Source organism: Phyllostomus hastatus, unplaced genomic scaffold (genome assembly GCF_019186645.2).
Source record: "Phyllostomus hastatus isolate PE091 unplaced genomic scaffold, TTU_PhHast_1.1 phas_scaffold_78, whole genome shotgun sequence".
In the NCBI taxonomy this organism is placed as follows: domain Eukaryota; kingdom Metazoa; phylum Chordata; class Mammalia; order Chiroptera; family Phyllostomidae; genus Phyllostomus; species Phyllostomus hastatus.
The window spans coordinates 60,619,628-60,632,668 of NW_025334041.1; the positions used below are offsets into that span (position 1 = coordinate 60,619,628).

General features: G+C 37.1%; 1 protein-coding gene across 7 annotated transcripts in view; it reads left to right on the forward strand.

The window, feature by feature from the left end:
* Positions 1–13,041, forward strand: part of LOC123811768 (interleukin 18 receptor accessory protein) — a 35,405-nt gene that overhangs the window by 3,953 nt on the left and 18,411 nt on the right. For 5 of the 7 annotated variants that reach the window (XR_006784439.1, XM_045828226.1, XM_045828225.1 and 2 more), the window contains 3 exons: positions 1,225–1,391; positions 1,840–2,161; positions 2,257–2,440. The exons of 1 other annotated variant lie outside the window; for it this stretch is intronic. Coding sequence is in view for 5 of the 6 variants with exons in the window: in XM_045828224.1 (XP_045684180.1) it covers positions 1,225–1,391; positions 1,840–2,161; positions 2,257–2,440 (673 nt within the window). In the remaining variant the exon portion in view is untranslated. The remainder of the gene's footprint in view (positions 1–1,224; positions 1,392–1,839; positions 2,162–2,256; positions 2,441–13,041) is intronic. One more of the 7 variants, XM_045828228.1, reaches the window with a different exon arrangement.

Genomic DNA, 13,041 nt, shown 5'->3' on the forward strand with positions numbered 1-13,041 from the left:
ATTCATATGTTGAAATCCTAATCCTCAAAGATGATCCCCTAGTGATAGTATTAGGGAGTTGTTTAGATATTAACAGTGGAGCCTTCATGAACGGGATTAGTGTTCTTATAACAGAGACTTCAGAGAGATCTCTTATGTTTTCCACCAAGTGAGGTCACCAGAAGAAGGCACTGGCTGTTAACCAGGTAGAGGGTCTTCACCAGAAGTAATCATGCTGGTGCCTTGATTTTGGACTTACCAGCCTCTAGAGCTGTGAAAAAATGAATTTCTGTTGTTCATAAACAATCTACTCTTTGGTATTCTGTTATGGCAGTCTGGATGGAATAAGACACCATCCCTCATGGCATCTCTCATCTCTTGAAATGGGTTGAAAATTCGAATGATCATCCTATGAACAAGGGAGACAAAACCACCAGGAAAACAGCTCAGGCTCTTTCTCAAAAAAATTATTTATTTTTAGAGAGAGGGGAAGGGAAGGTGAAAGAGAAGGAGAGAAACATTGATGTGAGAGTGATACATCCATGGGTTGCCTCTTGTATGTACCCTGACTAGGGACCAGACTCACAACCCAGGCCTGTGTGCTGACTAGGAATCAAATCAGACAGCTTTTGCTTTGTGGGATAATGCTCAACCAACTGAGCCACATTGGCCAGGGCTTACTCTCTCTGTTGAGGTGACCTGTCCCCCTTTTACATTTCAGAGGATTTTTAGTAATGCCATTCAGGAGCAACTTTTTCTTTCTTATTTGAGGCACAGAGAGTCAAGCATCATCTATTATTTAACAGTTTTTATAATCTATGTGCAGACTGTCTCAAACTTTATAGTATGAGCTATATCACTAGTTTCTCTAAATGTGGAGAATGTAACATTTTTGTTCAACTTGAGGGTTTTTTTTCAGGAAAACTTTCACTTAATTCTTTCTAAATTACTCTCAGAAATATATAAACAATGTGAAAATATTTTAAAAAAAGAATTGTGTGAGCAAATGGAGTCAAAAGAACACACTGCATGGTACAAAGTTCCAAGTGATACAATGAGCTTGAAATATTCTCCCTCCTTCAGATGTGTAAGAAATGACACATGCATAAACTGCTACACACCATTGAAAATAGCATACACATGTGGACATATGACAGCTCACTTGGAAAGATATGCCCTTTTAAAGCTTCCTGTATGACTTGCATTTTGATCATAAGTTCCAATTTCTCCATTTTCCATTTACAGAAATAAAGATGATTCTCAGGGCAGAGCTCTGAGTCACAATGTCCTCCACTCTGGCCACAGAATATGGTTACTGAAGGGACAGAACCCAGGGAGAATAATGTTTTATTTGGGATGGATATTTCTTTGTCTTGTCACAAGAGAGAGAATTAAAGGATTTAACATTTCAGGTAGGGGATTTCACTTTTTTGTTGTTGACACTATGAATCTCATAGTCACAGTTTAAAGTAACATAATTTGATATATCAGTAACATGACATATTGATACAGAACACTTCCATCATGCTGTTAATATGGGTGTAAGAGGAGAAATTATTGGAGTGAACAGCTTTTAGCTAATACCAAGTATTGATGGGGAACTCAGTTACCATTTGGTGGGTGTTCACTTGAAATAGCCAAAGAGGGATGAAGGGTGGGTCAGCCACCTTTACCGGGAAGTCACTATTGCCACCGGTGATGTTGATGTCCCCTGGGAGGAGTTAGAATGAGAACTTCCTTTTCCCTAAGAAATGGGAACAGTAAAGGGGAAGGACATACAACTACTCTTTGTAAAGATAAATCAGGATTTCATCTTGTAATGCATTTCAGTATTGCTTTTTGTATGTGTGTGGTTTTTAGGTTGCTCCACCAAAAAATTTCTTTGGACGTATTCTGCAAAGAGTGAGGAGGAATTTGTCTTATTTTGTGACTTGCCAGACCCACAGAAATCCTACTTCTACCACAGAAGTTCACTCACAACAACCCAAGGCCCTGAACACCTGCCCTGCAGTGATAGTAAGGACTTATCTGAGGTCCAGTGGTACCTACAACCTCAAAATGGAGACACATTAAGGGAAATTACTAAAAACTATTCTCATATCATCCTGGACAATATTACCCTACGCTTTTTGACGATGGAGATCAACAATGCTGGGTCATATATTTGTAGACCCAGGATTAGGTATATCCAAAACGCATTCTTATCAAAAACACTGCTAAATCCTATATTATCTGGATATAATATCTATGTTTATGGGAACTTGTTGATTCTCCTAGGAGCCCCCAGGATGAGACCTGTTGTGTTAAGATGATCTTAGAAGTTAAGCCCAAGGCAAACATATCTTGTGTGAACTCTGTACCGCATAAACAATACCTTCTTCTTGGTAGCACTGATTCTATATATTGCCCTAGTCTTGGCTGCCAAAAGGATGCACAGAGTCCAGAGATGACCTGGTACCAGGTAAGAATGACTTTTCCAAAATTAATGCAAGATAATGGTTTTTAATGATAACATCTCTATCAGTACATAGAAGTGTGGATTTGAGTATCTCAGGGCTAGAACTTTCCAAAAGCTGGCCTTGTTTCTACAAAACCCGACTTTCTAAAAAGCTTTTCCACCTAGATAGCCACAGGACCTGATATTCCAATTATTAGAATCATTCTTTTGATGGTGCCAGAAAAATTTCTAGAAGTCTAGTATATACATGTGAAGTTAAGACACCAACCTACAACATCCACTAATGCAGAAGGACACAGTAGTTCATTTTATTACCTGTAGAAAGCAATGAGCATTGCTAAGGGGAAGAGAGCACCCACCAAGTGAGACTTGAAGGGTTTCTGAAAGAAATAAGAGAGTAGAATACCTTCCTAAGGGGACACATCTGGGAGACATTTAAGGCGAGTGCTTGATGGCTCTGAGTAACAGATGAGACAGTGAGAAGGGAGAAAGACAGAACAGGGGCCAGGAAAAGGCAAGTTTCATAACAACTTTGAGTTATAAACCACATTTGAGTAAACATAGCAAACACTTTACATTTTCATTGTGTTTTATAGTTATACCAAGTGCTAACAGATATACAAATGCTTGGTAAGTAACCCTATGTCAGCTGATCCCTGGATGATGGAATCAGGGAATAGAATTTAAATGGCTTCCTATACTTGCAACAATTTTTAAAATTGCTTCTTACAGGTGCAATGATTTTAACATTATTTTTAAGGCAAAGTCCAGTATTTTGCCTTAAAATCATGTAAAACTTTAAATTTGACTTTAAAATATATCTGTTTCCTAAAATGAAAAAATCATTTTAAATTGCCACTGATTGAAATCAAGAAGGCAGCCTCTGTTTATCTGGTGGTTTTATGCACTCCAAGACTTAACAATTAGAGGCTGATGGAGGTACAATTACTGTGGTGTGAGAAGACATTTTCTCACCTGATTTTCTTGAAACTTGGTGACAATAGGTGAACAGGTGTTACATCTATTGTATGAAAAAGTATTCATGGATGATGAGTGATGTGCTTAAAGTAGCACATTTATATTTTAAAGTGACACTGAAAATGTGCTGGCTTCAATGAAATCCTAATTTAAAAAACATTAATTTTGTAACCTCTAAAATGAGGTTAATAAGAAGAGTCAATTGTTCTACTCATTATTTTGAGTACTCTCTTAAGAATAAAACTTCCCTTGGTTCAAAAGTATTTGTGTGACAGATGTCTTAAAATTTGGATGATAGATGTCTTTCTATGTCAAGATAGGCTGCTCCGAGCTCAGGAAACCAGGTTTGCCCCAGTTATTTCAAATGAAAATGCATATCCTGGAAATGAAGGCTTATTTTTACTTTTAGGTAAGAGCAAGCCACAGAGTAGTTGCCAGCTTTCTGCATCTATTGCTCTTGTAAACTAAACCCTAAGCCTATATGACATTTACAAAAGGAAGCTTTATTTCACTTCCCTGGGTCTTTGACTGAAAAATATCATGATGTGTTTAATGGTGAACAGGTATCTGTTCTAAAAGTAGGCAAACAATAGCTATTGTTAAAATTGTACCTTCTGATGCGGATTTGGAGAGGTCAATGTTTCATGCATTGCAGGTATTCATGTGCATGTGCAGACACACATATGCACACACAGATACATGCATACCTGGAACCTCTCAGACCTCAAGTGAGCAACACTAAGAGTGATTATATTAGGCAGGGAATTGTACTCAATGCTCTTTTCTTTCATGCAAAACCCAGGTACTCAGGTGGTGGGTGACTCACACTTATGACATCTCAGAGCAGATAGCATTAACACTGGCAGAGAGGATGAAAATATGGTGTTGTTGAATGGAGGTGAAACTGCTCACCAGGAATATACCTGCCAGGTGTACAGAATATTCAATTGAAATAAATGCATAGGCTGGAATCTCTGAAAGTTTCCAAAATATTTTTAGTAGACATGTCAAAAAATTTTTAATTTGGAGATTCTTTTTATTTTATTGCTGTTCAAGTCCAGTTGTCTCCATTTTCACCCCACCAGAGTCCCCCACCCCACCCATCCCCACCCTCAAACTACCCTGATTGGCTTTATCCATGTGTCCTTTATATATGTTCTTTGAGGGACCTTCCCTATTTTCCCCCATTATCCCTCTCCCCCCTCCCCTCTGGTTGCTTTCAGTTCATTCTTTATTTCAACATTTCTGGTTACATTTTGTTTGCTTGTTTGTTTTGTTGATTAGGTTCCACTTATAGGTGAGATCATATGGTATTTGTCTTTCACCGCCTGGCTTATTTCTCTTAGCCTAATGATCTCCAGTTCCATCCATGCTGTCACAAAGGGTAGGAGTAGCTTCTTTCTTTCTGCTGTGTAGAATTCCATTGTGTAAGTGTGCCACAGTTTTTTTATCCATTCAGTTACTGATGGGCACTTAAGTTGCTTCTAGCACTTGGCTATTGTAAATTGTGCCTCTATAAACATTGGAGTGCATAGGTTCTTTTGTACTGGTGTTTCTAGGATTCTAAGTGTATAATCCCAGTAGTGGTATTGCTGTGTCAAAAGGCAGTTCCATTTTTAGTTCTGAGGAAATTCCATTCTGTTTTCCACAGTGGCTGTGCCAGTCTGCATTCCCACCAACAGTGCACTATGGTTCCCTTTCCTCCACAACCTCTCCAGCACTTGTTGTTTGTTGATATGTTTATGATGGCCATTCTGACTGGTGTGAAGTGGTATCCTCATTATGGTTTAAGTTGCATCTCTCCGATGGCTAGTGATGCTGAGTATGTTTTCATATGTATCTGGGTCCTCTGTATGCCCTCCTTGGAGAAGCATCTGTTTAAGTCCTTTCTCCATGTTTTAAATTGGTTGTTTATCTTCCTGGAGTGGAGTCATGTGAGTTCTTTATATATTTTGGAGATCAAACCCTTGTCCAAGGTATCACTAGCAAATATATTTTCCCATATGGGTTGGTTCCTTTTTCATTTTAATGCTGTTTTCTTTAGCAATGCAGAAGCTTTTTATTTTGATGAGATCCCATTTGTTTATTCTTTCCTTTATGTCCCTTGTTCTAAAGGACATATCTGTGAAAATATTGCTGTGTGGAATATCTGAGATTTTCCTGCCTATGTTCTCTTCTTGGACTTCTATGGTGTCACAACTTACATGTAAGATATAAGTCTTTTATCCACCTTCAACTTATTTTTGTGTATGGTGTAAGTTGGTGATTAAGTTTCATTGTTTTGTTTGTTTGTTTGTTTGTTTGTTTGTTTTGCATGTAGGCTGTCCAGCTTTCCCAACATCATTTGATGAAGAGGCTATTTTTATTCCACTTTATGCTTCTTCCCCCTTTGTCAAATAGTAATTGACCATAGAGACTTGGGTTTATTTCTGGGCTCTATATTTTGTTCCATTAGCCTATGTGTCTGTTCTTATGCCAGTACCAGGCTATTTTGATTATAGTGGCCTTGTATTATAGTTTGATATCAGGTATTGTGATCCCTCCTACCTTGTTCTTCTTTCTCAAAATTGTTGCAGGTATTTGGGGTCATTTATGGTTCCATATATATGTGTGTATATGTGTATATATTTTACATTTTGTTTTTTTAAATTATTTTATTTCATTATTTTTAAAAGATTTTATTTATTTATTTTTAGAGAGGGAAGGGAAGGAGAAAGAGAGAGAGAGAAACATCAATGTGCAGTTGCTGGGGGTCATGGCCTGCAATCCAGGCATGTACCCTAACTGGGAATCAAACCTGCGACACTTTGGTTCACAGCCTGCGTTCAATCCACTGAGCTATGCCAGCCAGGGCTATCCATATGTATTTTTGAAATGTTTGTTCTGTACCTGTGAAATATTTCATTGGGATTAATCCTAATTCCAAAACTAGATAAAGACACCACATAGAAATAAAATTATGGGCCAGTATCGCTGATGAACATAAACACTAAAACCCTCAACAAAATATTGGCAAACCTCATCCAGCAATACATTAAAAAGATCATACAACATGATCAAGTGCAGTTCATCCCAGGGATGCAAGGATGGCACAATATTTGCAAATCAGTTAATGTAATAGAGCACATAAACAAAAGAAAAGACAAAAATCACATGATTATAGCAATAGATGCAGAAAAAGCATTTGATAAGGTGCAGCATCCATTTATGATAAAAACAATCAGCAAAGTGGGAATAGAAGGAGCATACCTCAACATAAGAAAGGTCATATATGAGAAACCAACAGCCAACATCATATTCAATGGGCAAAAACTGAAAGCTTTCTCACTAAGATCAGGAACAAGACAAAGATGTCCACTTTCACTACTTCTATTCAACATAGTATTAGAAGTCCTAGCCACAGTAATCATACAAGAAGAAGAAATAAAAGGCAGCCAAATTGGAAAGGAGGAAGCAAAACTGTCATTGTTTGCAGATAACATGATAGTGTACAGAGATTCATGATAGAACTGTTTAATGATGAAGAAGTTGGACTTGGAGTATATCAATTATTGTATATCTTAATTATGTTTTTCTCGATATTTTCTTCTAAAAAAAACATAATGAAAAAAATAGCCTTGGCATAAAGAGACTTCAATGATAGGGCATTTTATATTCATTAGCTAAAAAAAAATTGACATGGGCAGAATTATAACAAAGTTTCAGTGAGAAAGACTCTTCATGAACCCTTTTTTATGCCATGAATAACTTTTCCATTGACGGTTTAAGAAAATCTCACTCATATGCCAGGTTTGCTTGCCACAGTGCGGAAGTGGCTGCCAGACCATCTCTGAGGCCTGTGTTCCATGGAATTTTCATATATAGAACTACCACTTCTCTTTTTCATTTCCTTTTGACCTAGTTCTCACAGTAACTGGCACTTGATGGCATTTGGTGGGCCTAGTGACATGGAGAACTGTTGAAAATGATAAGACTGGCTAGACCAGAGATTAATGTGATTCCAAGTAGGAAAGAAGTAAACATCATTTAGATTTAATTTCTGAAAACTGTTTCAAATGGGATACATAGGCTCATTTGATTGTTCTCATGGTTAAATTTCAGACCTCTCATAATCTTGAACAACTTCCTAATATTGATCAAGGCTATGATCTACATGTTGTCTAAACAATATTGAAAACAGAGAAACAGTTGTCTTTATTCTGAATATTATATCGGTGCAGTCAGTCTATGCTTGTATTAGTTTGGGGGCAGCTTATTATACAGTTGATTTACTCTAAGTTGGAAACTATATCTTTTTCACAAGAACTGCACTCAGAGCATTTCAATTTTTGTGCTAATAAAGTAGAATTTATAACCTATGTTTATGATTTTATATTTATTCTTATTAAACTATAAATTTTTGGTTTTAGCTCATCATTCTACATATCAAGTGGTTAGAATTTTGACTTTGAAATGCAACATATTAACCATCACTTCTATATTTATAAGACTTACAGATAAGATACATGCATGATAGGTCTTCACTCAAGCACTTAGTAAAAATACTGAACAGTTGTTGACCTTAGATTTATCCATCTAGTTACATAAAGTCCATCAATACACAACTTGGCAGGGTGTGGGGCATCATATTGCCGCTCCATTGACTAAAAAAGGCACTCAGAGATTTAATCACTCAGTTCACATGTATCTATTTTGTTTAACAAGAAAGTCATAAAAGTATTTTCTGAATGAGTCAGTATAATTAAGACATAGTGTGTCTACTGTATTCCTCTAAGCCTTTTGTCTAATAATTTTATCATGGAAGGAATTGAGATGACTGGCATGATTCTTGTTAGTAAAAAGCAAGTGGCTGATATTAACTGCCTTTTCTTTTTTTTTAAGTGTTCATAAACCATCCATTTAATAATTTATTCAAGACTTTGACTAGGGATTGACAGCTTATCAGTTTCTAACTTTTGCAATGTGCCTTTTTCCCATTAAAAAATAAGTATTAGTGTACAATTTATGTATAAATAAAATGTTGTCAGTTGATTGTAGCAAGAGACTGTAAAACTGCACTTGGCAGGAATGTGCAATGTGATCAATGGAAACAGGCACATGCTGGGCATATTCCATGAGTGATGTGCAGCTCAGCATGGAAGAGGCCAAGAGTTCTTCTTACCTGGTGTAGCCAGGGCTAGAGTTAGGAATACAAGCTGCAGATTGTCTGTGTGGTAATTTGGCCTATGTTGGTAATTTGAAATTTACAAGTGTGACTTCTGATCCAGGGGCCTATCAGTGGGAACAGAAAGAAGATGGGGAATGCTACTCATATTTTCAAGAAATAAAATAAAAGATGAAATGCTTTAATATAGGGTGTGATGACAATAACATTTTGGGATTTTATGGCTCAAAAATTCACAGCATTTAGCAAGTTGAAGAAAGTAGACATTAATTCACTTAGGAGTGAGAAGAGGTGACATATACAGACCTGGACACAATCAGTCGTTAAAACAGATATGAAACCATCAAGTCCATCAGGGAACATACAACTCAAGGTATAAATGCTGACAGTCCTCCTAAACTAGGTAGTAAAAGCCCAGTCAGGACCTTCCCTGTGTTGCCCAGTTCCAGGGAGCACCATTTGCACAGAGTAACACAAAGTGCATTGTGCTCCCTGGAGTGGCAGTATTGCCCAGTAGGGCAGCGAATTTGTGATATTAGACAAAAATATTATAATAAATGTTTCTAGTAGAGTGAGCTTTCTTTGTTTTGTTCTTCTCTTTGTTTCACACACACCTTTAAACATCATTTTAGTGTCCTCAGCTCTTTTTAATGCCTCAGTTCTTTCTAGGACTTACTGACACGATTCATACAGGTCCAAGCTGAGGTGTTCCTCCTTATTTGTATGTGATTTCTTCCTCTCCCTCTTCTCCTCCTCCTCCTTTGGTTTACATCTGAACATAACAAAGAATTCACTTTGTAGCCCCATTAGCCCCTATGTTTGCTACAAGAATCATGTGTAGTTGTATTATTAGAATGGGTTTTCCATCATTCTTAAGAGAAATTGCTTACTTCTTATCACTTTTCTTTAGTGCTTCCTTTTAATTCTATTTCATAAAATCTTAATGGTATGCATCGAGCCATACTTACATATTTTATGAAAAAATTAGGTCTACTTTGTATCACCCAGCTTCCCCGTGGTTCAACTGAGGTCTTAGTTATAACTAAGCATCTTCTTCCTATTACTTTCTCATGTGGTTTATGACACACCTCCATTCCAGTTCTGTTCTTTGTGTGTTATTACTGTGTACTGTACAATTTTGTCTAGGAATTTTACTCCATGCTCTGAACCTTCCTTTTAAAAGGTTTTTGATCCTCAATATCAGCTGATAGATTGTTTAACCTTGTCTGTCCCACCATTTGGCCTTGATTTACTTCCCACCTGGAGGTCTTTCTTCAATCAGTTCTGCCCACTGTCCTCCACCCCTTTCTTTAGACTGCTGCCTGCCAGTTTACTGGAAATTCCTTTTTGAGCCACAGGAACCACACCAGAGACTTAGAGTGGGGAATCCCTGACTCAACAAGTCAACAAGCAAAGTGGAAGGGAAATTCCTCAGTCAGAATCTGAAACTCAAAATCAGAATAATTTAGATAAATTTTCAGTTCTCTTACTGACTAGTTTTGTGATATGGAGCAAAACACACACTGCAGAAGCTCAGGTGTTTTATCTTTAAAATGGAAAACAAAATCTATGAAAACTGAGTTCAAGTCTTTGAACAATCATGTGAAGTAACATGAGAAAAAACTTTGTAATCTATACAGATAATAGGTTCTTATTTTTTGTTATTTCTTTGTTATTGTTATTTCTTTTCTTTTAACTTCAGTGGTGAGAGATATATTCCTGGTGCTCTTAATGGGAACTTGGAAGGCCACATATTACATGGAGGCCAGGGGCTACAAGATTATTAGCACAAAAATACTCAATCATTCAACAAATATTTATTGAGCCTCTACTATGCCCTAACCCCTAGTGATACAAAAGTGATTATGATAGTCTTTGAATAAATGTATAAGAACTTCAACACTTAGTTGTCACTTAAAAATGTCTAATAATGTGATTTTTATGCTTCAAAACATTTCTTTCAATTATACATGCATTTACTCACTCTTCACTTACAAAGATCATCCTATTGCTGACCTGTCTGCCATAGACTGGGGACCAATGATTAAACACAACCACATGCATCAGCCCTTTCAACTTGGCCTTATTTCCTATATACATGCTGTGCTTCAAATGTTCTTAAAATGGCACTTACCTTAAATTGACTGATTCCTACATATTCTTCAAAGTTCTAATTGGACCAGAGAGAGTACTTCTGTTTCATATGAGCTGAGTCAAAGCCACTGGCATGCATCAAACTCTGGCTTACTAATCTGGGCCTGCATTCTTAGACTGAGTACTCACTGAGAGAAACAATTGATGTTTATTTCACCCAGTGCATTCAGGACCATGTATATGTCTTGTAACAAAGACTGCTCTCAACAACTACAAAGAAGGAGATACCTCAACACTAATCACATCATTACTATACAAAGGGTACCCACAATGATGGAAGTGTGTGCTTACTGCTCTGGAAGCATGTAGTGATGCCTGACAACTTAGGTCCATGAGAGCTACCTCTTGAGTAGGAACCAAAGATTCAGCAGCAGCCTACCCACTGAGAAAAATGGTACCCACTGAGAAAAATTTATCCACTGTGTAAATGCTTGGATTGAGAAAGAACATTGTTATTTAGGGAATGGCAAGTGGTAGAGGGAGAACAGCGAAAAGTGAGTCACAGAAGTAGTGGCAAGATCAGATTGTAAAGAATTTTAGACTTTATCCCTAAGGGCAAAAGACTATCACTGATAGGTTCTAAGTAAGAGAAAGAAAGTTTCATAATCTATTTTAATTCTCACGAGACTTTGGGTCCACTATGAATTAAATAATTTTTCAATCATCAGTCATTTTTTGTCATATTTATATAAAACCATTATTCACTTAATATTTTAAATTTATATTTCATTATTTTATTCAAGTTACATTTATTTAAAGAGGAAGCTTTATAATATTCCTAATATAAAAAAACTACATCAATTTTCAGACATATAAACACATGTTTTTTAAAAAATTCATTTAAGTAGTAGATACTTAGAACATGATGAGTTTTCTAGAATACTCTTAGAGCCTGACTCATGCTTTGGAAAACAATAAATTAATTAGAGTGTGGTGGGCTAATTAAATTTGTTGCCCTGATATCTACACATAATGTAATTGTATTTGAAAATGCTTATTTTAGGAATTTTACAAATACAATTCTTTTAGTATATTTTATTGATTATGTTATTACAGTTGTTCCATTTCCCCCCTGTATTTCCCTCTACCCTGAATAGAGTAATCTTGGATGTAGGTCCTTGCCTTTTATGACTTAGAATACTTCTTTCCAGCCCCTTCTTGACTGTAAGGTTTATTTTGAGGAATCAACTGATAGTCTTAGGAAGCTCCTTTGTAGGTAACTGTCTTCTCTTGCTGCTTTTAAGATTCTCTCCTTGTTTTTAATCTTGGGTAATATAATTATGACGTGCCTTCATGTGTTTCGCCTTGGATTCAACTTCTTTGGGACTCTCTGAGCTTCCTGGACTTCCTGGAAGTTTATTTCCTTTGCCAGATTGAGGACATTTTATTTCATTATTTTTTCAAATAAGTTTTCAATTTCCCACTCTTCCTCTTATCCTTCTGACACATTATGATTCAGATGTTGGAATGTTTAAAGTTGTCCTGGAGGTTCCTAAGCTTCTCATTTTTTTGAATTCTTGTTTCTTCATTCTATTCTGGGTGAATGTTTATTTCTTCCTTTCACTCCACACTGTTAATATGAGTCCCAGTTTACTTCCCTTCACTCTTGGTTCCCTGTATATTTTCCTTTATTTTACTTAGCATAGTCTTCACTTCTTCCTCTGTTTTGCAACCATACTTAATCATTTCTGTGAGCATCCTGATTACCAGTGTTTTGAACTTTGCATCTGATAGGTTGGCGATCTGGTCACTTAGTTGTTTTTCTGGAGTTTGGATCTATTCCTTCATTTGGTCCATATTTCTTTGTCTCAGTGCACCTGTTACATAGTAAGGGGCAAAGCCTTAGGTATTCACCAGGGTGGGGCAGCTCACATTGCTGTGCTGTGGTGCAGTATGTTGAGGTGGGATCAGAGATGGAACAATGCCACTTGCTCAGTTCTCTGCCAGCTTTCAGTCACTTTTCCCAGTACTCGCAAGCAAATTGGGCCCTTCTGGTGCTGAGTCCCATATGGGTAGGTTTGTGTACATTCTAGGATCCTGTGGATCTCTCCAATGAACTCTCCTATGAAGCTGGGAGTTTCTCCTGATGCTGCAACCCCATAGGTTTTTATAGCCAGAGGCTTTGAGGATTTTCCCACTCTAGAACCTGAGTTGCATGGTATGTCTCCCCCTCCAGTTGTTTGTTCTGGTTTATCCACATGCAAATGTCAAACTTCAGGGTCTTCCAGCTGCCACCCTGCTCACATGGTCCACTAGCCACCTCCTTGCTACGTGTCCTCTCCATCTTGTCTACCTGTCTCCACCTCTC